The 24,911-nt window shown below is 45.6% G+C and overlaps 1 protein-coding gene across 1 annotated transcript; it reads right to left on the bottom strand.

Annotated features, from left to right (window-relative positions):
- Positions 1-19,130, bottom strand: STX12 (syntaxin 12). The gene is made up of 9 exons (XM_044287890.1): positions 18,948-19,130; positions 11,699-11,768; positions 11,506-11,605; positions 9,988-10,125; positions 7,893-7,936; positions 5,939-6,044; positions 5,768-5,840; positions 4,242-4,324; positions 1-790 (listed from the first exon to the last, which is right to left on the bottom strand). Exons 1-9 carry the CDS (start codon positions 19,042-19,044, stop codon positions 695-697), a joined length of 807 nt encoding a protein of 268 aa, XP_044143825.1. The 5' UTR covers positions 19,045-19,130; the 3' UTR covers positions 1-694.
- Between the last annotated feature and the right edge of the window lie 5,781 nt (positions 19,131-24,911).

Here is a 24,911-nt window from a genome sequence, read left to right as displayed (position 1 = left end):
TAAAGGATATGTCCTTGTTTAATTCATTTTTCATATTTTAACTTCTAGATATATTATTACCTACTCTTCTGTGTGACCCATCAACATCAAAAAGTAGAAAGAAAGTTAATGAGATAAAGTATATACAAGGATATTATAATAATGTGCATATACATAGCACACACATCATAAGAATAATCCAGAGAGTAGAAAATATTGCAGGGTTCCTTTTTCACTACAGATACAAGTTTATGAATGTCATTTTTCTAAACACAGAAAAAGCTATAGATTTTATGTACAACCTAAGGGCAGGAGGTGGGGGGGGGGGGGGGGGTCCTTGTGCAGATTAACAATGGTTAATAGGTGAGACTGTATCTACAAAGGGCTGGTCGACAGCCCATGGTGCTTAGCAGCAGAATGAAGGATCAGTGTAGTGTCATAATGTGCTATGTGATGCCATATCCTTAATGTCAAGCTTCATGTGGGCCATTAGTAAGTCAGCTGCATAGATAGTTGTCCTCGATTATTGAAATCTACCCTCGATCCATGACGGTCATACTGCTCAACATATATTGAACTCCTCCGTGTCCCACTTTTCTGAACACTGCCTCTTTACGTCTACTTGGGGTGGACTTTTTGCACACTAGAAAATCAGCATTTACAGATAGGTGGGAGACATCATAAGACTTGGGCTTGGGATCAGAAGACATATGGATCAGGACTTTACAGACAACCATATAATAAAGCCTAGGATAGCTGCTACGATAACAAGGATGAGGATTAGGATGCAAATCTTCTTCCGTGATTTTTTCTGAGGGAAAAAGTAAAATAAAGGTTATTCATTATAAACGGCAATGTTTTACAAACAACTACTGATGTCATGCATTGCCAATCTCATGTGCCTTTAAAGAAGCACTGCCACAAAAATCTTTATTCTCTGACCTTTCAGAAAGGTACATGATGTAAACTGTAGTGGAGGTAATCTTCTTACCGGTGACTGTATTTGTGAGTTATATCCTCCCTTCCGATCCTTAGCTGTGTCATGTGATCAACACTCTGATCTCCAACTGACACAGGACAGGTAGTCAGTTACTTCTCATTCCTATGAGACTGACATTGAGGGTTCTTATAGGAATACATAGATAAACTGGCTTCCTGTCCACACATAAGATGCTGTGGATCAGAAGGGAGGTTATAACTCACAAATACAGACACTGGTAAGAAAATGACCTTCACTACAGTTTAAATCATGTACCTTTCAAACAGGTCAGAAAATAAAAACATTTTGTGGGAGTGCTCATAAAGGGCAGAACTTATTAAAGGGTTGTCTCACTTCACCAAATGGCATTTATCATTTAGAGAAAGTTAATACAAGGCACTTACTAATGTATTGTTATTGTCCATATTGCCTCTTCATTCATTCTTTCATCACATTATACACTGCCCGTTTCCATGGTTACAACCACCCTGCAATCCAGCAGCAGTGGTCGTGCTTGCACATTGTAGGAAAAAGTGCATACCTATGCACACAACCATGGTCTCGGCCACCATAGAGGCCGGTGCCTTTTTCTACAGTGTGCAAGCACGTCCACCAGTGATGGATTACAGGGTAGTCATAACCAAGGAAACGTGAAATGTATAATGTGATGGAAAAATGAATCAAGTCAGCAAATATGGACAATCACATACATTAGTAAGTGCCTTGTATTAACTTTGTCTACATGATAAATGCCATTTGCTGAGGTGAGACAACCCCTTTAAAAGGGAATGTGTCACTTATAATTTTTTCTGCCTATTAAAACCAGATAGCAACACATCTTATTTATTTTATGATTGTAGATTGTTTTTCTTTTATTTCCTGGACATGATTCCTGAGCTTTTCTTAAAGGGTTTCTGTCACCAGAATTAACCCTATTAAACATCATAGTAGAGATAGGGCTGTTTCACACGAGCGCATCCCCCTGCGTGAAAAAGAGCCAAGACCCGATGCGGACAGCAGAAGCACGGAGCAGCAACATGATTGATAATGCTCCGTGCCTCTGACTGATTTTGTAGTAAAAGGATCAGAGAGAGGCACAGAGCCTTATCAATCATGTTAATGCTCCATTACAGCAGCCACCATTGGCCATAAACAAAACGAACAGGAGCTAACCTTGTAGACTTCTATGGGGGAGTTTTCTAGGCATGCTCTGTGACTTATGGAAGGTCAGGAGGGAGTAGATAAGCTGTGATGGACCCTTTTTTATCTATGTATATAGGTAATACCTGTCGATGGAATCCTGCCTGCAGTAAAGTGATCTGTACAGACCAAGAAGTGGCGCCTATTATAAGCCTAACTGACCAGTGCAAAAACTGCAGGAATTTATGGTTTTTATTCAAGGCTACCCATAAAATGTATTTTGGTAATATACCTAATTCCCCTCTCCCTCCGTTTTACTTACAAAATATAAACCCAAAGTTAGCACATCGCTGCTCCTTCCTGTGTTCGCTCCGCTCCCAGTGCTAGCAGAGTGGGATTGGCACAGACAGGAGTGGTGACGTTTGTGCCCGACTGTACATTGCTCGCTCTGGCCCCACGGTGGAATCTGTACACCACTGACATGTCAGCAGTGTAACAGTGTACACATTCCAAAATGCTAGAGACGATTTTGTAAGTAAAAACGGGGGGGGGGCTACATGACAAATGTATTTTACGGCATTTTGAATCGTTTTTAATAAAGTTCAAAAGGTTAGGTACACTTTAAAATATAGACAGTGACATGGAAAACTAAAAACAGCATTACCAAAAATTCTTTAAATACAACATAAAAACTTGATTGAAACAATAGGTCTTTTTCTGATAACACATTACCTTTAACTCTTCTGGAACTAAAAGACAACTGCTTCACAAACATTGGGGGGGATTCCTGAATGACTTCTGAAGTAACAAAGTCATATGTCATATTTGCACTAGCACTTGTGACTCTCTCCCCCCCCCCCCCCCCTTCTCAACACTTTGCAAAAGGGTAGAGAAAAGAGGGGGTGAGTCAAAAACGTTCTGACAAACCCATGAATTCTTAAGACAGCAAATGGCGCAAGTTTCAATTTTAATCTTTAGGACTGCCTAAAGATAACGCACCTCTTGATAAATTTGGAGTAATTTACTAGATACAAAATATACCCTCATATGAAACACCTGGCCCTCACTATTGAACCTTGGTTTGTAGGTTACTTATTCATGCCACCTATTACATGACATGTATTACTTACATCACCACGATACTATGCCGATACCTCTAATAGGATGAACGGCTTAAAAGGGTTGTACTAAGATATAAACTTATCCCTATAGCATACTTACCTGCACCCTGGTACCCGCATCCCTCCAGATCCCTACACGGCTGCTCCCCGTCATATGGATTAAAATATCTGGCAACGGAGGGAGCAGCTAGTAGCAGGCCGCAACCGTGACCAGCCTCCCTAGCAACGCAAGTTAGGCTGGTCATCATTGCGGCCTGCTACTGACTGCTCCCTCCATCTCCGGATGTTTTGATCTGCACAACAGGGAGATGCAGCGACAGCCGTGCAGGGAGCCGGAAGGACGCAGGTAAGTATGCTCTAGAGGAGGGGCCCGGGCATTCTAGGGGTATTGGATAACCCCTTTAATCCTCTACCAATCATAAGAACAGGAATCCAAAGTTCTCTGAATGAATGGAGTGGTGGTTGAGCATGTGCGCCAATAATTCTGTATGATACTGCCAGAGTTGGGCACTGTACATGGCTATCTCCGGCAGTACCATAAAGAATAAATGGAGTAGCCAATTCATTCTTTTGGGGAACACGGCACACCTATTCTCGTGGGCTGTTACAGCATTTGGACCCCCACCAATCCTGTGGATAGGGATAAGTTAACTCTTGAGACAACCTCTTTAACAGTCAAATTAATTGATTTACTGATGTGTCTGTGCCTAAAAAAATTGGTAGAATTTAGCACAACTAGGGTTTCTATACTTTTTTTTCCCCCCTCCGCTTGTTCAAAAAAGTGTTCACACTTAGCGGGAAGTGGGAGCTTCTGTAATAGAGGCATGGCACCACAACTATGGCGGTAAATTCTGCCTGAAAGTAAGCCAACCAATAGTAGTTATGGTCAGAGAAAAGTGTCTATGCCTGCACCACATTTATTATCCGGCCTGAGCCCCTGTATACATCTGGTGCAGGTCCATCTACGGGCAGAATATTTTGCGGAGCAGGGGTAGATACATTACTGCACATTAAGAATTTACCTGATAATATGACGCCCTCTGTAACTGCTCAGTTCCTCTTTCTACATGAACTTCTGCGCTTTCAACATTGGCTTCTATACTATCTGTATTAATAAAAAAAAAGATCACATTATAGATTCCCCAGAGAGAGCGGAGCCTCTAGGTGTAACTGCAACGTCCCCTTTGTATAATAATAAAATATATATATATATATATATATATATATATATATATATATATATATATATATATATATATATATATGTATACACACACATATACACACACACATATCTCTATCATTTTTTTATATATAATATATCATATAAACATAATTTTTCTTAGCAGTGCGGACACATATGAACATGGGACCAAGTGCACATGTAACAGATCAGCCACGTACAAATCTGCTGACAGATGCCCTTTTAAGAAACAGGTTGAAAATTGTACATTGAAAAATGCATAAATCCATTTTTATTTTATTTATATCACATGGCATTTACATTTTCCTACACTAGGCAGAGCTTTGTTGTCACATGACAACTGATTATCAGGTAAATTTAAAGGGGTTTTCCAGGATTGCAGAGACATATATGCTTTCTCTTGAAAACAGTGCCACACCATGGGTTGTGCTTGGTATTGCAATGAAATGAATGAGATTGAGCTGCAATACCATACACAATCCATGGACAGGGGTGGAGGCGTTTTTGAAGGACAGCATGCTTTTTACAAGGTCACTGGTGTGGGAATAAAAGGTGTCATGTATGTAGCAACCAGGAGCTGCTACGATGTAGAAACAATATTGTAACGCTTGGTACTAGAAGTACAAACCCATAACTGCATCATATCTAAAAACAATCAAAGGGGTTGTCCACCCGTGGGGGCCTCTCGAAACGAAACCCTCCATGTCACCGGCCGGTAAAGAGAACCATACTTCCCTGCTCCCCGCCACAGGTTTCCAGCTCCTTTGGTCCCCCACTGTTGTGCTTCGCTCTGCTTCTCAGTCAGCCAGTCTCACAATGGTCATGTGTGCCGCTGCAGCCCATGAATGGCCACGGCTGGGACGTGTCCCCCATGCCTTACGTGATACATGAGAGACACATCACTGCTGCCGCACCCCATCAAACCACATGTTGACACGCTGGACTAGAGCTTGTCAGTAGGGGAACAAAGGGGGAGCAGACAGGTATGCTTCAATCCACATGTTTGCCAACATGGGGGTGGAGGGGATTCAGAGAGAAAAGGCTACCAAAGGTGGAATGGCCCCTGAATTATTACCATCTAATTAATAAGTTAAAATTGATCCACAGTTTAGTTAGAAAACTAGGAGCATATTGCTCTATAGTTCCTCAGGGTGGATGCTATTATCCGGTTCTTAAGTTTTAGCCAATATAATATACTGTGCTATATAATACACAAATTCATGTCATATAATTAGCCATTTGCTAACTTTATAATCGAACCATTATACATTTCAATCCCTTTTCCCATGTGTAGCATAAAAAAAAATAAAAAAAAAAATGTATGTGTTACAAGAGGATTTTTACCTATCATCTCTCCTTGGTCATGGATCATTACTGCCAGGTCTTTAAAAATCAGATTTACATCCAGAATGTCTGCCTGGAGGGAAGAAGCATAAAGGGCATTAGGGTACAGAACGTATAACTACATTTATACCAGAATTATACATGTATTAGGGCACTACAGTGACATCTCACCTCTAGTTTCTGGATCGCATTCTCTCTCTCTTTTATTAGTTCCAGGTCCTGTTCTGTGATTCCAAGATCTTCCTCTTGGCTTTGCATTTGGTTCCAATCATCATTACTTGAAATAAAAATAAATAAAAAATATCTAAGACTTATTCAATAATAAATACACAGCTATAAACCAATTGTCAGCTGGAGTGTGTCTAGTTATATGGCATGTGTTTCAGATATAAAATATTTATATATCTCTATCAAGGTATGGATACTGTTCCTTATGGGCTTATTCAAGTCGACAATATTCCCATCCAGGTGCTGTCCCAGTGTAGAACACAGCACCAATATTGAACACTAAGGGCTCATTCAGACGTCCGTATGCTATCCGCAAGAATGCGGATCCGTTTTTTTGCGGATTAGATTCTGACCCATTTACTTCTATGGGGCCCTTTTCTATTCCACGGTTCTGCAAAACAAATGAAACATGTCCTATACTTGTCTGTGAAAATCAGGACATGGCCCCATTGAAGTCTATGGGTCCTCAAAAATAAACTTTTAGCATTCAGTATTTTTGCGGACAGCATACGGCCGTCTGAATGAGCCCTAACCCAAATCAACGGGTTAGTACACAAGTGATTTTCCGCACAGACCATTGGGCCACACTGAGAAAATTGCAACATGCACCATTCAGCTCCAATTTCTTGCAAGACTCATTCACTCAAATCAATGGGTATGTGAGCCCCATGAGTGGAATCAGCTTTTGGAGACTACCTTAACCCATTCCTGCTTTGTGGTTACTATTACATCACAGAACACAGGTACTTAACGTTCTGTGCCGTAATGGCATGGGCTTAGAAGCTGGGCTCACACCATCACTAGTGGGTGCTGGCTGTATTATTTAAGCCACATTCTCATCAGTAAGATAAGAACTGAGTTTTAATGAGTGTTTATAATGTTAGCGATAAGGAGCCCATGAGATTAGCTGGCTGATGGAACAGAGTGGAAAATTCAGATTTTGCTACTAGAGCATCTCAACCCTGTACAGAAAAAAAGACCCAAAAATGTACAATGCAATAATAGAAAAATGCCCCCAAAGGTGTCCATGGGTCTTTAAAGTTCAATAATTTTTTATTTAAAAAAAGAAATCCAAGATATTAAAAACGATATAAGGAACAAAATGGAACAGCACCCAAACTATTAAAATGTCCAATTATTTAAACCTGCATGGTGAACGCCACAAAATGCTGGAATTATTGTTTTGTCACCTTGCCTTCATAAAAATTGAATTAAAATGATCAAAAACTCACATGTATGGCAAAATGGTATCAATCAAATCTAAAGCTTGCCCCCCCCCCCCCCCCCCCCCAAAAAAAATAAAAATTAGCCCTCACACAGCAACGTTGGCAGAAAAAAAGAGAGAAAAGTTATGGGCATCAGAATATGATGAAGAGCTTTTTCATTTTCAAAAAGTAGTAAAACAGAGACCATATAGATTTGGCATCTCCATAATCATACTGACTCACAGAGGTTAAAGAGGACCTGTCGTCACAAAATGCGATGCAATCTGAAAGAACCATGTTATAGAGCAGGAGAAGCTAAGCAGATTGGTATACAATTTTGAGGAAAAGATTCTGTAAAACCTGTATGTCTGGGCTCACCGAGACCCCCACTGATCTTTAGAACGAGGGGAGAGAAGTGCACGCACATTGTGCCATCTCTCCTTGCTGATTGACAAGAAGAGAGACGGACTCAATGGAAAGTCTATGCGCACACTTCCCTCCACTAGTTCTAGAGATCGTGGGGGTCTCGGTGCTCACCCCCTCACTGATATAAAACTTTTTATATGTCCCTACAACATATCAAAAGTTTGTTTAAAAGTACAGTGCCACTTTAAGTTGTCCCACCTGGATAGACCCTCTATAAATATCCATGTTCTCTATTTGTCAGCAATCACCTAGGGTCCCATACTTACTTGTCAAACGAAACAAGTGGTTCTTCCTTCTGCCGCTCATCATTCTAGGACAATAAATCATAAAATAAGTGAAATGTGTCTCAATATACAGTATAAATGCAGCAAACAGAATACATTGGTTTCCCCGCTACATCCCTCTAGATAACCCTAAAAAGGCTATTAACTTAAAGGGGTATTCCAGTTATAACAAGTCATCTTATATCCACAGGATACCCCTTTAAGTCTTAAAACTGCAAAAACCTGTACTATCCTGATACATTAGGCACAATCGTCTCTCTGTAAAGTGCCGTTCTTAATGTATTATTGAGAAATGTGACAAACATATGGAAAATGTTGTATAGATATAACCTGCCATACCCGACCCATCTCTAAGAAAAGTGATCCGTTTCCCAAGCATATGTGTGGTCAGCTGTGAAAATGTTGTTCATGATGCTGATAGAGGTGAGCCGTCATGTCCCAACACACATTACATGATCCACATGTAGGAGAATAACAAAGTACAACCTGCCTCCTCTGTCCCGGTAAGGATGTCGCCCTAAGACACCCGACAACAAACGTGCTTGGGTACAGCAACCTCAAACTGTGAAGTTCTGGGTACCTCCCAGGATCATCCACTCTGCACAAGCACTGCAGGATGAGGCATGACCAGCCACTGACCACTTGTCCTTCCTCTTAGCTTGAGCAGGAACCAAGGAGTCGTTGCTGATGGACAGACACTACCAAGTTCTAGAGGGCTTGGTGACAGCATCCATCTGAACACCAGCCATGTTCTGTTAATGATTTCTATGTAAATATGACAGTACAGCTGGAATACAATTGCAATGGAATTTTTACTTTAAAGTGTACTTATCGTTTCAGAAAACTTTTGAAATGTCAGAGTGATACGTTAAAAGTTTCAATCAGTAAGGGTCTAGTCTACCAATTGGTATAACAAAGGGGCGGAAGCACTCAGCAGAGCCTTGTAGCCTCTGGTTCTGATCTGCTCAGCTCCACCCAGAGTAGAGTGAGAGTGTACAGGTCCATTGGTAGACTGCTGGCCTAGCTCTCCAAAACTCAGCAGAGCACTACTACAATGGGCCTTAACCTTTTTGTGCTTCTGCAGACAGTGCACAGGCGGGAGGGTCCTCCTCCTATGCGTGGGTCTACAAATCTGTATACGGCTGGCCTGTCTCTCCAAGAGGAGTCAATCAGAACTAAAAGGGTGCAGCACTTAGCAGAGCACTTCTACCATGGGGCTTACAGGAAGCGTAGCTCAATCGCTTTGTCCTACTGCAGAAAGGGCACAGCAGAGAGGTTCCTTCTCCAGTCACATGACACCAAGGATTAAGAGAGGGGACATGGCTGAGTTTCTGGGAGATACGGGAAGGACTTTATATATTTCTAAGTTTTAGGCTGCTTTCACACTAGCGTTCGGTATTCCGTTCGTGAGCTCCGTTTGAAGGAGCTCACGAGCGGACCCGAACGCAGCCGTCCAGCCCTGATGCAGTCTGAATGGAGGCGGATCCGCTCAGACTGCATCAGTCTGGTGGCGTTCAGCCTCCGCTCCGCTCGCCTCCGCACGGACAGGCGGACAGCTGAACGCTGCTTGCAGCGTTCGGGTGTCCGCCTGGCCGTGCGGAGGCGTGCGGATCCGTCCAGACTTACAATGTAAGTCACTGGGGACGGATCCGTTTGAAGATGCCACAATGTGGCTCAATCTTCAAGCGGATCCGTCCCCCATTGACTTTACATTGAAAGTCTGGACGGATCCGTCCCAGGCTATTTCCACACTTAGCTTTTTTTTGCTAAAATAATGCAGACGGATCCGTACTGAACGGAGCCTCCGTCTGCATTATTATGGGCGGATCCGTTCTGAACGGATCCGCCCGAACGCTAGTGTGAAAGTAGCCTTAATTGTAATATGAGACAAAATAGGACCAAGGGAACGGAAGAGAAAGACATGAAATGATGGGATCTTCTGTATCCAGTGTTCCTTTAACTATCCTCAGGTTTATTTATACTGTATGATCTGTTAACATGGTTTCCAAGAAATTAGCCAACAGTCTGACCATGCATTATACGGGCTATCCCAAGACAAAGCTTGGATTGAACTTACAGACAGACGGGACCCAGCTCTGGCACGTGCTACTGTCTCCTTCTCCTTCTCGGACACTTGTCTCTGGACGGCTTGGAAATGGTTTAGTGCAGCAGAAAAATCATTCATAAGACGCTCCTTCTGCAGTTTTTGTTGACGCTGTTGTAACAAAAGGATAATAAAATAGTGAGCAATACAGAATATCAAAATGGAAACTTTAAACACTGAAAAAGGGCAAATTGAAAATAATGAACCTTGTGGAATCTGCCAAATTTATTCCATATTAATCTGCTTTAGTGATCGATAAATGGCATTGCCTTATAGGGGTTCTCCAGGATTTTGACATTGGTAGCCTAGACTCAGGATAGGTCATCAATATAAAGTCAGTGGGCGTCAGACTACTGGAACCCCGTTGATCAGCTGTATAAAAAGACCATGGTGCTTAGCGACTGCTTAGGCCTCGTCACGTTCATCAGTCACATGGCCTAGGTGCAGCTCAGTCCCATACAATTGAATGAGGATGAGGTACAAGACGAAGCACAGGGTTATACAATGGACTGCACAATGCTGGATAAGCTGTGAGGAGGCCACAGCACTCACCAAAGCACTGCAGTCTCCTCAAATAGGTGATCGGTGGGGATGCCAGAAATCGGACCCCCACCAATCTCATACTGATGATCTATCCGAGGATAGTTCAACAATATGAAAATTGTGTTGCCCCTGCTTCTAGAGGCTGCATTCTCCCATCTCATGTCACTCCCTTCTATTCTTGATTGACAGGGCCAGGACAGCGTTAGTCTCCTCCTGCCAGCCCTGTCTGCCGGGGAAATCTCGTGCCTTTCAGAATTTGGCGCAGATGCAGTGAGGAAGCCGGCAAGCGTCCTTTCCTCACTGCGCATTCACTGAATACTGAACGGGACGGCCCAGGGATGAGATTTCCCCAGCAGACAGGGCCGGCAGGAGGAGACTAACGCTGTCCTGGCCCTGTCAATCAAGAGTAGAAGGGCGTGACATGAGGTGGGAGAACGGAGCTTCTAGGAGCAGGGGCAACACCCTCCCCCTGCTTCTAGAGGCTAATTTGCATATAATAAAAGTTATAATTGTACAAAAACGGGGGCACACTGAAAAAAAAGAAAATGCAGAGTTAAATTCAGGTGACATTTGCACATGTATAATGTCAGCCTGTTTAATAGTGACAAGTGTGGTGACAGAAACCCTTTAAAAGTCAATGGGGGACGGATCCGTTTTCTATTGTGTCTTGCTCCTCACCACATCGCAGACAGAAAAACGCTGCTTGCAGCGTTATTCTGTCCGCGATGGGGACGCAAATGTACTGGAATGCATTCTTGTGCATTCAGTTCAGTTTTGCCCATTGAAAATGAATTGGGAGAAAACTGAAGCGTTTTCCTCCGCTATTGAGATCCTATGACGGATCTCAATAGCAGAAAGCGCAAGTGTGAAAGTAGCCTTATTTACATGGTGTTTGTTATATTCCAATTTGAATAAAAAATAAAAAAAAAATTAAAAAAAAAGTGTTACCTGCTCTGCAGGAGACAATGGTGCGGGAACAGATGCTAGATCCTTCAAGTAAGTGTTGGTTTCCTTGGCTAAAACATTAGTGGAATGCTGAATCTGTTGTCTGCACAAAGGGAAAAAATAGGGATTCAACTTCAAGATCTTAGGAGACGGTCACACATTCTGTAATATAAATCACTGCTATTCTATAACTCACAGGTTCTGTTGGAGTTTACTAGAATCTTTACTGGTTCCAAGCTGATTCAACAAACTCCGAATCTGAGCAGCTAAAGGGGTTAAAAGAGCAAAAGGTTTAGATCTAGCAGGACAAGCTGAAAAACAAAGCAACAAATCAACCATAACCTAAATAAAATTGTCTAAATTGGACAACCCCCCTTTTAAAAATACAGCTACCTCGGGATTCCGGTGTGAAGTTATTCCCTATGCTATGGATCCCCCTTCCTGGTTATCTCTGGAACTGCCATAGACACTAATGGATCGGCTGCGCACATGCCCAACCGGCTGCTCCATTCATTTAACGGGACCCCCTTTTTCTTGATTGGTGGGGTCCCAGCAGTAGATGGGCCTGAGTAGTTACAGACGAGTCTTCACACTGGTGAACATGCTCCATGTGGGAGCTGTATCCCCCATTACGGACACTACTCATCTGGAGTGGATTCGCAGCATTATAATGACTTACGGTATGCGAAACTGGGGTCACATAAGCCTGCACGTCCAATTCAGCGTCCATAACGGCAAATACAGCTCCCACATAGAGCACGTTTCCCCTCAGTCAACACACTCATCTGAAACTACCCTAAGGCCCCATTTACACAAGTGAGTTTTCTGCGCGGGTACAATGCGTGACGTGAACGCATAGCACCCCCACTGAATCCTGATCCATTCATTTCAATGGGTCTGTGTACATGAGCATTTTCTTTTCCACACATCAATTCTGCGTTGCGTAAAAAACGCAGCATGTTCTATATTCTGTGTTTTTCACGCAGCCCTGGCCCCATAGAAGTGAATGGGGCTTCAGTGAAAAACGCATTGCATCCGCAAGCAAGTGCTGGTGCGATGCGTTTTTCACTGAAGGTTGCTATGACATGTCGTTTGTAAACCTTCCGTTTTTTATCATGCCGTTAAAAAAACTCATCAAAACTGAACGCAATCGCAGACAAAACTGACTGAACTTGCTTGCGAAATTGTGCGAGTTTCACTGAACGCATCCAGAGCCAATCCGCCACGCTCGTGTGAAAGAGGCCTATGTATCCATTCAATGCAGCTAAATCGTGAGCGGGACTGCATCATTCAAAATTAAAACCCATGGCAGAAACCACACCAGTGGATATGTGGCGGATTTTGACATGGGCAAAATCTCTCACGTGAATCTCCCCTAAGGATGTCAGTTTTTGAAGCCAAAACCAGGAGTGGATTGAAATATACTTTCTCTTCTTTTAGGGTTCACTCCTGAATGTGTGGCGGCAGCCTTGGGGAAGGTCCACACAGAGCCAGAAGTGGATCCAGCAGGAAGGAGTATAAATTCTTCCTTTATAGTTCCAATTAAGGCTACTTTCACACTAGCGTTCGGGGCTCCGCTTGTGAGTTCCGTTTGAAGGCTCTCACAAGCGGCCCCGAACGGATCCGTACAGCCCCAATGCATTCTGAGTGGATGCGGATCCGCTCAGAATGCATCAGTTTGGCACCGTTTGGCCTCCGCTCCGCTCAGCAGGCGGACACCTGAACGCTGCTTGCAGCGTTTTCGTGTCCGCCTGGCCGTGCGGAGCCAAACGGATCCGTCCAGACTTACAATGCAAGTCAATGGGGACGGATCCGTTTGACGTTGACACAATATGGTGCAATTTCAAACGGATCCGTCCCCCATTGACTTTCAATGCAAAGTCAGGAGTCCCCATCAGATCGGAGTTTTCTCCGATCCGATGGTATATTTTAACTTGAAGCGTCCCCATCACCATGGGAACACCTCTATGTTAGAATATACCATCGGATTTGAGTTACATCGAAAACCTCAGATCCGACAGTATATTCTAACACAGAGGCGTTCCCATGGTGATGGGGACGCTTCATGTTAGAATATACTGAGAACTGTGTACAGACCCCCCCCTCCAGTGCGGGCCCCCCTCCCTCCCCAGTATTAAATATTACCAGTGCGGCGGCCTCCCCCTCCCTCCCTCCCCAGTATTAAATATGACCAGTGCGGCCTCCCCCTCCCTCCCCAGTATTAAATATTACCAGTGCGGCGGCCTCCCCCTCCCTCCCTCCCCAGTATTAAATATGACCAGTGCGGCCTCCCCCTCCCTCCCTCCCCAGTATTAAATATGACCAGTGCGGCCTCCCCCTCCCTCCCTCCCCAGTATTAAATATGACCAGTGCGGCCCCCTCCCTCTATATTTATTGGTGGCCGGGCCAGTGCGGATTCCAAGTATTGTATTGTGAGCAGTGCGGCCTCCCCTCTCCCCCCCTAATTAAAATCATTGGTGGCAGGGGAGAGTACCGATCGGAGTCCCAGTTTAAATCGCTGGGGCTCCGATCGGTTACCATGGCAACCAAGACGCTATTGCAGTCTTGGCTGCCATGGTTACTTAGCAATAAATACAAGCATTATACTTACCTGAAGAGCTGCGATGTCTGACCGGCCGGGCGCTCCTCCTACTGGTAAGTGACAGGTCTGTGCTATAGGCAATGCGCCGCACAGACCTTTCACTTACCAGTAGGAGGAGCTCCCGGCCGGTCAGACATCGCAGCTCTTCAGGTAAGTATAATGCTTGTATTTATTGCCAAGTAACCATGGCAGCCAAGACTGCAATAGCGTCTTGGTTGCCATGGTAACCGATCGGAGCCCCAGCGATTTAAACTGGGACTCCGATCGGTACTCTCCGCTGCCACCAATGATTTTAATTAGGGGGGGGAGAGGGGAGGCCGCACTGCTCACAATACTTGGAATCCGCACTGGCCCGGCCACCAATAAATATAGAGGGAGGGGGCCGCACTGGTCATATTTAATACTGGGGAGGGAGGGAGGGAGGGAGGGAGGGGGAGGCCGCACTGGTCATATTTAATACTGGGGAGGGAGGGGGGGCCGCACTGGCCACCAATAAGTTAAATACAGGAGGGGGGGGGGGGGTCTGCCCCCTGCTGCCTGGCAGCATCTGCCAGGCAGCAGGGGGCAGTCGTGTACACAGTTCTCAGTATATTCTAACATGAAGCGTCCCCATCACCATGGGAACGCTTCTGTGTTTAGAATATACTGTCGGATCTGAGTTTTCCGAAGTGAAAAATCAGATCTGAAATAAACAGTTATGCAAACGGATCCGTTCTGAACGGATGCAAGCGTTTGCATTATAGGAGCGGATCCGTCTGTGCAGACACCAGACGGATCCGCTCCTAACGCAAGTGTGAAAGTAGCCTTAAAAATAAAATCCATTTCTGGCTTTGGCTGGAAAAATGTGAACCTACCCCCAGGGTACGCAAGGATGGCGGATTCTGTCCGCAACAAAATCTACCACGGATCACATGGCAGAAACTGCTGCGTCATTCTGTGGATTCTCCTGTGGGCATTTATGCGGACTCGCTCTAGGTTTAGCTCCATTGAATGGAGGTAAACCGCGAGCAGGATCCTGTTGCAGTAACCGCGTTGAGAATGGACTTGTACATTCTTGGCGTGATCTTGAAAACCGGGCTGCAAAAAGCCTCAGCTGTGTGAACTGCGGCGTGGCCTCCCACTGAAAACAATGGGAGGCAGTTTTAAAAGATCACTATATTGATCGTATGTGGAGGTGATCGCTTCATTTAAATGCAGTCCTCGTCTCCGCTAACATTCAGGTAATTATCAGGAACATCTGTCTGGTTTCCAATAATTGCCTGACAGATCGTCCATATAAAAAGACCATTAGATGGACGAAGCAGCATGACCACTGTTCCATTGGCTTCAATAGTTAAAGGGGTTTTCTCAAGAGGCTATTTCATACTTACCTGGTCCCGGCGCGCCATCCACTTCCTGGTTTCGGCAGTCGGCGGGCTCCATCTTCAGTAATGTCTTCTCCTGGCTGGGCCGCGCGCTGTACTGAACGCGCACGCCGAGTCTGCGCATGCGCCCTGGTGGCTTCTTCCTGGCCAGTATACTTGCCAGGAAGAAGTCACCAGGATGCATGCGCGGACTCTGCGTGCGCATTCAATACAGCGCGCGGCCCGGCCGGGAGAAGAAAAGAAGACGTCTGCGCACGCCCGGCCACCGCGATTCCCGAGAAAAGCGGTGGCCGTAACCAGGGGAGAAGGAAGACAACAGTCAGGTAAGTATAAGTTTATTTTTTTCTAAGGGGTGGGGATTTGTTAATAAAATATATTTAGAAAAATGATCACTGTTAAATCATTAACAGATTTAACAGTGATCATTAAGATGGGAATACCCCTTTAAAGGGGCTCTTCGGTCTTTTTAAACTGATGATCTATCCTCTGGATAGATCAGCAGCATCTGATCAGCAGGGGTCCGACACCCGGGACCCCTGCCGATCAGCTGTTTGAGAAGGTAGCGGTGCTGGCAGTAGCGCCGAGGCCTTCTCGCTGTTTAACGCCGGCCCAGTGACATCACGACTATTATCAACTGGTCTGGGCAGGGCTAAGCTCCATTCAAGTGAACAGAACTTAGCCCCGCCCAGGCCATTGATACTAGTCGTGACATCACTGGGCCTGCGGTAGGCCTGCACAATATATGGCCAAAGCAATCGCAATTAATCGCCATATCGCAATCGCCAATTGGCAGACTAAAAAATGCTGCAATTGTATTACCATATTTTTCGCTTTATAAGATGAACATTTTTTTCCCCCAAAAGTGGGGGGGGGGGGGGGGGGGGGAATGTCAGTGCGCCTTATAAAGCGATGGTTGACACGGATGTATGGCTGGCCGCTATGCTGCACAGCGCGGCCGGCGATACATCAGTTACAGTATGGGGAGGGAGGAGGGGCTGGAGGCAAGTCGTTATTTTAATGAACAAATGTTCTTTTATTTATTCTATTTTATTTCTCTGTTCTGTGCAGTGCTATTAAGAAAATGGCAAGTTTTGTATTTTGTACTTTTGCAGTAATGCAAATATGTTATTTCATTTAGTAAAAGATGTTTTATTTTGAAAAACACTGCATTTTAGTTCTTGAGTTAAGCATAACTACATTTCTGCATTATCAGTAATTTCTGTGTGCTTTTGCCTTGAAAATCCAAGCAAATAGACCTCTAGCACAATTCCCTTAAAATATCGCATTGCATATCGTTATCGCAATCACACAAAATTCCCATATCGTGCAGCCCTAGCCTGCGGTAAACAGCGAGAAGGCCGCGGCGCTACTGCCAGCGCCGCTGCCTTCTCAAATAGCTGATCGGCAGGGGTCCCGGGTGTCGGACCACCACCGATCAGATGCTGATGATCTACCCAGAGGATAGATCATCAGGTTAAAAAGACTGCAGAGCCCCTTTAAAGCATCTGCTGACAGACATTTGGAATGAGATCACAGGACCCCTAGAAGTAGGACCCCCACCTATCAGGCATTTATGGTGTATTCTGTTGATATGCCATAAATGCTCAGGATGGGTTGTCCAGGATTAGAAAAACATGGCTGCTTTCTTCCAAAAACAGCACCGCAACTGTCCATGGTGTCTGGTGTCTGGTATCGCAGATCCGCTCCATTTGAGTCAACGGGGAAGAGCTGCAATACGGCACACAACCTGCGGTTAGGGAGGGGGGTGCTGCTGTTTTTGGAAGAAAGCAGCCAGGTTTTTCTAATCCTGGACAACCTCTTTAAAAGGCACACTCCTCTCCTCAGCATTTATGTCACATCAACAGAAAACACTACAAATGCCTGATAGGTATTGTAATCCTGGACAACCCCTGGTGTGGGGAAAAAGTAGCCATAAACTTTCAATAGTTGTCGATGGACGCTGGTTTAGTCGGCCGCTGTACTTCCCCTCATCCCCTTACACATTCGGCAGAGTGCTAAGACTTGGGACTTGAAACTCCTACTCCCCTATGCAGGCAGTGACGATGAGGGTTTGAATCATCAGGTGTACGGCCCGTACACTGATTGCTCTACCTTCACAATGTCATCTGATTTCAGCTCCTGGCACAGCAATCAAAGAACAGTCATTTGGAGGTCAGAGAGGTTCTTCCTGAGCACAAGCCTGCCATTATAATCACAGGGGACAGACCTCCCAAATTTGTGGGCATTCAAAGAGGGACACTGTGAAAAATCTAATTGCTTTCTCTTATGAAATAGAAATTTCTAAAATATAAAGGGAATCTATCACCTGGTTTGACCATATTAAGCGGTCACCATTGCCATGTGTAATAAAATACCTTTTCTTATATTCATGCTTTCATTTTGCTAAAAAAGCGATCTTTGTATTATGCAAATGACCCCTTAAGGTGCCCAGAGGGGTGTTATTCTTCCCCCTCTGAGCCCAGTAACGCCCACCTGCAATGCCTAGCCCGCCTTAGTTTAGAGCCCAAGCACGCCTCCTCGTTATGCAGTATCGTCCCACACCCTAGTTTAACGGCGCCGCCCCCTCTGCTACGTCAACTAATTCATTCAAGCCACGCACCTGGAATCTTCAATTCGTCCAGCTGAAATCTCGCGCAGGCGCAGTACCGCCTACACCTGTGTGATCCGACCGCTCCTGAGGGCAACAGCGATAAGAAGACGTCACTGGGCTTGGCACATACCCAGTGACACTTTTGAGGCTGTTGCCCTCAGGAGCGGTCGGATCAGACAGCAGGCGGTATTGCGCCTGCGCAAGATTTCAGCCGGACGAATTGAAGATTCGAGGTGCGTGGCTTGAATGAATTAGGTGACGTAGCAGAGGGGGCGGCGCCGTTAAACTAGGGTGTGGGACGATACTGCGTAACGAGGAGGCGTGCTTGGGCTCTAAACTAAGGCGGGCTAGGCATTGCAGGTGGGCGTTACTGGGCTCAGAGGGGGAAGAATAACACCCCTCTGGGCACCTTCAGGGGTCATTTGCATAATACAAAGATCACTTTTTTTTAGCAACGAAAGCATGAATATAAGAAAAAAAACACTGCAAGAGGTATGGTGACTGCTTAATATGGTCAAACCAGGTGACAGATTCCCTTTAAATTGCATCAAATAACGAAATAGTATACCAGGTGGGCTCTAATATATAGATAAGGACCAGACTAACACTTTCTGGATCAATATGGTACATTTAGTAATACCTCAGATCAAAAAGAGGGCCATTTCTGGAGCACAGAGGGACTTGGGGGGTGTGGGGTGCTGATCACAAGGAGAATGATGCGCCCATCCACTTGTACGGGATGTGCTGCTTTCCCTGCCCCTATGTACTATGCTGACCCTGCTGTGGTGCGGACACACGGGCGTAGTCACAGCTATGTACATCTGACAGCGCTCGGCTGTCACCAGGACAGCACACCCGCCGTACTCACTGTTATTGGTGATCCTCTGGATGTTGCCACTACATGTCTGGATGATGCTGGGGAAGTCTCGCGCACGGGCTGTGCTGTGTGACCACTGGCCGGACATGATGCTGTCTTGTTGGCCTGGGTCTCCTCCGTCCGTCTACCGTGCCAGTCACAGGAACACTGCGCAGCCGCACAACAACGCCCGCGGCTGAGATGACGTCAGGAGGAGGCGTGGTGACGGAACTGCTGCTTCCTGACATACAGGGATGGGATTGTGGGCGTGGCCGCGTTACTCAGTGCAGTCGCTACGGTATCTCCATTACTAGGAAGTGCTGTATCAGGTACTGGAGGAGGCTGCTGTGGGGTCCGTGCACACCACACACTTGATGTTCAGTTAGGGTATGTTCACACATAACGGTTGAGGTGCTGTTCAGAGTGCGTTGAAAAAAAAACTGCATGTCAACCGTAGGTGTGAACGTGTTCTTACAGTGCAGGATGTTGCAATGGCAAAGGAAGGCAGAATGACAGGCCCATGGCCTCTTTCACACATACAATATGGATTGTGTCAGGATGCGTCCAGTGAAACTCGCATGATATCGCCAGCAAGTTCAGTCAGTTTTGTCTGCAATTGTGTTCAGTGTTTCAGTTTCTTTCCGTGCGGGTGCAATCAGTTTTTGATGCGATTTACAAACAACATTTCTTAGCAACCATCAGTGAAAAACGCATTGTATCCGCTAGGTCTAATAATCGATCACAATTTCCTGTTCTGTACAAGTAACTTTTCAGTATCTATTGCATTATCATCCCAGGCAGGATTACAATGACAGATATCATCTATGTATAGATAACATAGGCATTACCATTCACAATAGGTGATGGTCATAACTTATCCGAATATGTGCATGTAGTTCTCCACTTGTTCTAGTGATCGTGAGGGTCTCAGAGCTCAGATCCCCACCGATTTAAACTTTTCATATGTCAAAAGTTTTTTGAAAAGTTAGTGGCTGTAACGGATCTCCTGGCACCCTGACCGGGTACCTCCGTTGATAGATGCTCCTAGTGCTTTCCGAGGACTCCAAGCACTCCACTTGACACCGTAAGCGCTGCAGACCCCACGAACCGCCGAAGCGTGGTTGAGGTCTCACCGTCTCCTACCCACCCTGGACCTACGACAAGGCTCCAGGCTCCAGTGGGTGAACCTCTCCTACATCCAGAAAGCAGAACCAGCTCTTACAAGAGCTAGTAGTTATACCAGAGGAGTATAGCAAATCTTCTGCGTATAGCAATCCTCCAGTGTCGATCAGTTACCCAAACACCAGTCTCAACTTGGTAAAGGGTAAAACAGGAACTCTTTATTTGAACACACAAGCATTGATTTAGGCCCCATGCACACGGCCGTGGAACCGCGGCCTGGATCCCTCCTGAGAGCAGGAGCGCACGGCGTCACTGGTTGCTATGACGCCGTGCGCTCCCTGCTGCCGGCACAGTACAGTAATACACTGGTATGATCTATACCAGTGTATTACTGTACTGTGCCGGCAGCAGGGAGCCCACGGCGTCATAGCAACCAGTGACGCCGTGCGCTCCTGCTCTCAGGAGGGATCCAGGCCGCGGTTCCACGGCCGTGAAACACGGCCGTGTGCATGGGGCCTTATACATATTTTCCAACAAGGTTACCACCCACAGGGTTTTATAAAAACAGCCAATAACCACGTACAATACACTCAGACACTCCCATACAAAATCCTCCCCTCTGCCCGCGATACAATTACCTCACTCTGGGTTGATGCAATCATCACAGGCAGGCGAACACACAATGTCTTCTGTCCTGGAGACAACCGAGAAGTAATTCAATTATCTCTCAGGACAAAGGACATCGCCAATACACACAGAGAGACAATGGAACAGACCTCACTCTTCAACGTATACAATGTCAATACACATAGTCATTTAACATCCCAAAATGGCCCGAATTAGACCAGGGGTTCAAGTTAGTACAAGTCCTTTGTAAACAAAGGAGGCCTGGCTGATGAGAGGGCCCGTAATCCAGGGGCAGGAGGCGGGCAAACAGCCCACTCCAAAACACTGTGGCGAAGTGGCTTTCGCCACAGTGGCCCTTTAGATCTGCACTCCTCAACATTAATTGCAATACCAAGAAGGACAAGACATAAGGTTATGCAAATCGAGGAAGCGGTAGTTGTTGCTAAGATCTTCAAATTATCAAATTTTCAAGCACCTAGCTCCAATCTGTGGCATGTGGGAGGGGCATAAAGACTAGATTGAAAGCAAAGATTTCAGCCACATGTAACCCCAAAAGTCAGCCATTAGCCCCCCCCATGTCAGCCATTAGCCCCCATCCATCAGTCCCCCATGTAAGCCATCATGCCCCCATGGAAGCCATCATGCCCCCCATGTCACATTTCTCCCCCTCCATGTCAAATCACCCCCTAGTCACATTTCTCCCCCTCCATGTCACATTTCACCCCCTCAAGGCCTCAATGTCACATTTTTACCCCTACATGTCAAATCACCTATGTCACATTTCTCCCTCTCCATCCATGTCACATTTCTCCCCCTCCTTGTCACATTTCTCCCCCTCCAAACCATGTCACATCACCCCCTTCGTGTCACACCATGATCATATCATTACCCCCTATTGTGTCACATTTCAGTCCCCTCCCCCATGAGACTGAACACATTTATGCCGTGCACTCTGGCGCTAGTGCGCTCATCAGTGGTCACCTTCCCACCTGTCCTGCTGCTATGGCAATCTGGCTGTGTGTGAGTCAGACTCACAGACACAGTCAGTCGCCAGTCACATCCCCCTGGCCTAACCCTGTGACCGTTCTGCCGGGCCCGTGCCGCTCTGTGAGTGAGGGTCGGGGCCGGACGGCGCACGCAGGCTGGGGCGGGCGGCCGGCGGCGCTGCGGTGCAACTCACAAGTAAGTGATTTAAAAAAAAAAAAAAAAAATGGTTTTTTTTACGCCCCCTCCCCCCGGGTGCGCCCTAAGGCCCTGCTATGATTTTACTGCAAGGGTTCCGATCGGAAGGCGAAAAGGAGCCCACTCCCTCTGCCTAACTCCACAGATGCTGCAGTCGCCATTGAGGGGTAAAATGACAGGGTTCGGCATCACCCGGGTGCTTGCTATATTATACATCTGACACCTGGTATGTATGGAGTGGGCTAAGCGCAGCAGCTTGCTCCATACATTCGCTTAGCCACAATGACATACAGATATGTCATTGTGGCTGAAGGGGTTAAAATGACAAATAAATCTTCTACTTGCCCTCATTCTCTGCTGGCTGGTCAGGTTCTCCTGCCACTATTTGTTTACAAACAGCAGTGACTTGCCTGGATATGGAATGTGACACTAGCGGTGGTCACTTTATCCACTTTGGAATGGCCAAGTGTGGCCTGGGAAGCACGTGCATGGGGGGCAGACTCCATCTTGATAGAGGGTCTGTGGTGCAGTTGCAGCCCCCTGGGCATCCAGAAATTAACCCTTCCCGACATCTGCCATACATGTATGGGGAAAGTTAGGCCTGTATTAGACCTGCAGATCAGCATTTGGATTGTCGGAAAGGAAGCGTTCCTTCCCAGCAATTGCCCTCGTCTTCAGTGGAAGAGACGCTGCTATTACATGTAGTGATCTCCTCCACAGTACGGGGAGGAATGATCGATACTGCAATCGCTCGGCCTCATACAGAATCATTATTTGCTGGCAGCAGAGATCTGCCACCGGCAAACAACAATTTTTTTAGCCTGCATAAGAAATTTGATTGCCCGATGAGGTGATAGGCGGCACTTTTACACAGGCAGATCATCACTGTTCGAGATGATCTGCCCGACTATCTCCAGGTCTATTACACCCCTTATATCTTTAAAGATAGCGCCCACTAAGGAGGTGCCTGTCTGCCGCCTGACAACTCCGATCAGAAAATGTTACCCCTCAAATTCCGTGATTAATTGCATCTGCATTTGAGGGGTCATTTACCAGGAGCAGGCTGCTCCTGGTGACCAAAATGCCAAAGGTATTAAGATATTAAAATATTTATCCCAAGCAGTGAACACAGTAGCAGAAAAACAAAATGGCTAAATCGCTGTTTTTTTGGGTTACTTCACCTCCTGGGAAAAAAAAAAAAAAAGTGATCAAAAAGTCAAACATACCCTAAAATGGTCAATCCCAGTAGAAAATGAGCCCTTACACAGCTCCATAGACATGAGTAGACATAAAAATGTTATGGGGGTCAGAATATGGGGATGCAAAGAAAAACTTTTTTTTTAAAGTATTAAATATCAAAATTATAAATAAAAAAAATGTAAATTTGATATTGATCTATTAATTCTGACAGGCAGAATAAAAATGTCATTTTTACCACATTGTGAAAACTATAAAAACTAAACCTGTAAAACAATTGCACTTCTTTTTTCCAGTTTTACCCCATTTAGAATATTTTCCCAGCTTCCCAATACAAATTTATGAGGGTGCCATTAGAAAGTACAACTTGTCCCGCAAAAAAACAAGTCCTCGTATGCATATGTAAATGGGAATATAAAAAGTTATAGGAGGAAGGAAAAAATGAAAAAATGAAAATTGTTCATGAAGGGAAGGAGTATTTTGATACTGTAGTGCTGGGAGCTCCATCCAGTACAATCGGGTGCTGGAACTAAAACAAAGCAGCTGCTCAGCGGGGATGCAGGGTTCAGGACCCCCGCCAATATGATACCAATAGGCCATCAATATCAAAATCCTGGACAACAAGGACTGTTGTGTTATAGCTATTGTAAGAACGGTTGCACGTCCGTATGACACCTACAGGCTTAAGTGCCTCCCTGAGAGGGAGAAGACTTGTAAAGAAACCTATCCTGTTCCCACGCCCCATGTCCATTATATTTCCAACAGATTAAGGCTACTTTCACACTAGCGTTCGATCGGATCCGTTCTGAACGGATCCGATCATATTAATGCAGACGGAGGCTCCGTTCAGTACGGATCCGTCTGCATTAATAACTTAGAAAAAAATCTAAGTGTGAAAGTTAGCCTGAGCGGATCCGTTCACACTTTCAATGTAAAGTCAATGGGGGACGGATCCGCTTGAAGATTGAGCCATATGGTGACATCTTCAAGCGGATCCGTTCCCATTGACTTACATTGTAAGTCTGAACGGATCCGCTCGCCTCCGCACGGCCAGCAGCGTCCAGCTGTCCGCCTGTCCGTGCGGAGGCGAGCGGAGCGGAGGCTGAACGCCGCCAGACTGATGCAGTCTGAGCGGATCCGCTCCATTCAGACTGCATCAGGGCTGGACGGAGGCGTTCGGGTCCGCTCGTGAGCTCCTTCAAACGGAGCTCACGAACGGACCTATGAACGCTAGTGTGAAAGTAGCAACAACACCTAACACCACCCCACATCACACGTGGAAAATGCACCATTATTTTAGGCAAGCAAAGTCACAGAACAATAAGGCCTCTTTCACACGGGCGTTATGGTGCGTGGCGGGGAAATCGTGCGAGTGAGCACACAATTTTAGTCAGTTTTGACTGCGATTGCGTTGCGTTGTTCAGTTGTTTCCACGCAAGTGCAATGCGTTTGGCACGTGCGTTAAAAAACTGAATGTGGTACCCAGACCCGAACTTCTTCAGTGAAGTTCGGGTTTGGGTTAGTTGTAGTGTAGATTTTATTATTTTCCCTTATAACATCCCAGGGATAATAGTAAGTGCAGTGAGATCCCCGGGCGCCGCGGTATATGTCAGGATACTTAGTTCACAATGTTTTTCAAGGTGAAAGGTCCTCTTTAAATAAGTAAGAAGATATAGGCAACTACGTGATCAAGAGGAGGAGGTGAGTTAATTTTTTCAAATTTTTAATCCCTCAATCCACATTTTACTTTGCATTTTGTATTCAGAATGCTATTATTTTCCCTTATTCCCTTATAACCATGTTATAAAGGGAAAATAATGATCGGGTCTCCATCCCGATCGTCTCCTA

Source organism: Bufo gargarizans, chromosome 3 (genome assembly GCF_014858855.1).
Source record: "Bufo gargarizans isolate SCDJY-AF-19 chromosome 3, ASM1485885v1, whole genome shotgun sequence".
Taxonomy (NCBI): domain Eukaryota; kingdom Metazoa; phylum Chordata; class Amphibia; order Anura; family Bufonidae; genus Bufo; species Bufo gargarizans.
This window is presented reverse-complemented; position numbering and strand designations above follow the sequence as displayed.

Excerpts from the sequence above, each read along its gene's own strand:
- STX12 (XM_044287890.1), bottom strand. The coding sequence starts at position 19,044 with ATGTCCGGCCAGTGGTCACACAGCACAGCCCGTGCGCGAGACTTCCCC. Across the intron at positions 5,841-5,938 it reads ATGCGATCCAGAAACTAGAG|GCAGACATTCTGGATGTAAA; the intron begins GTGAGATGTCAC and ends TCTTCCCTCCAG. Across the intron at positions 4,325-5,767 it reads TGACCAAGGAGAGATGATAG|ATAGTATAGAAGCCAATGTT; the intron begins GTAAAAATCCTC and ends TTATTAATACAG.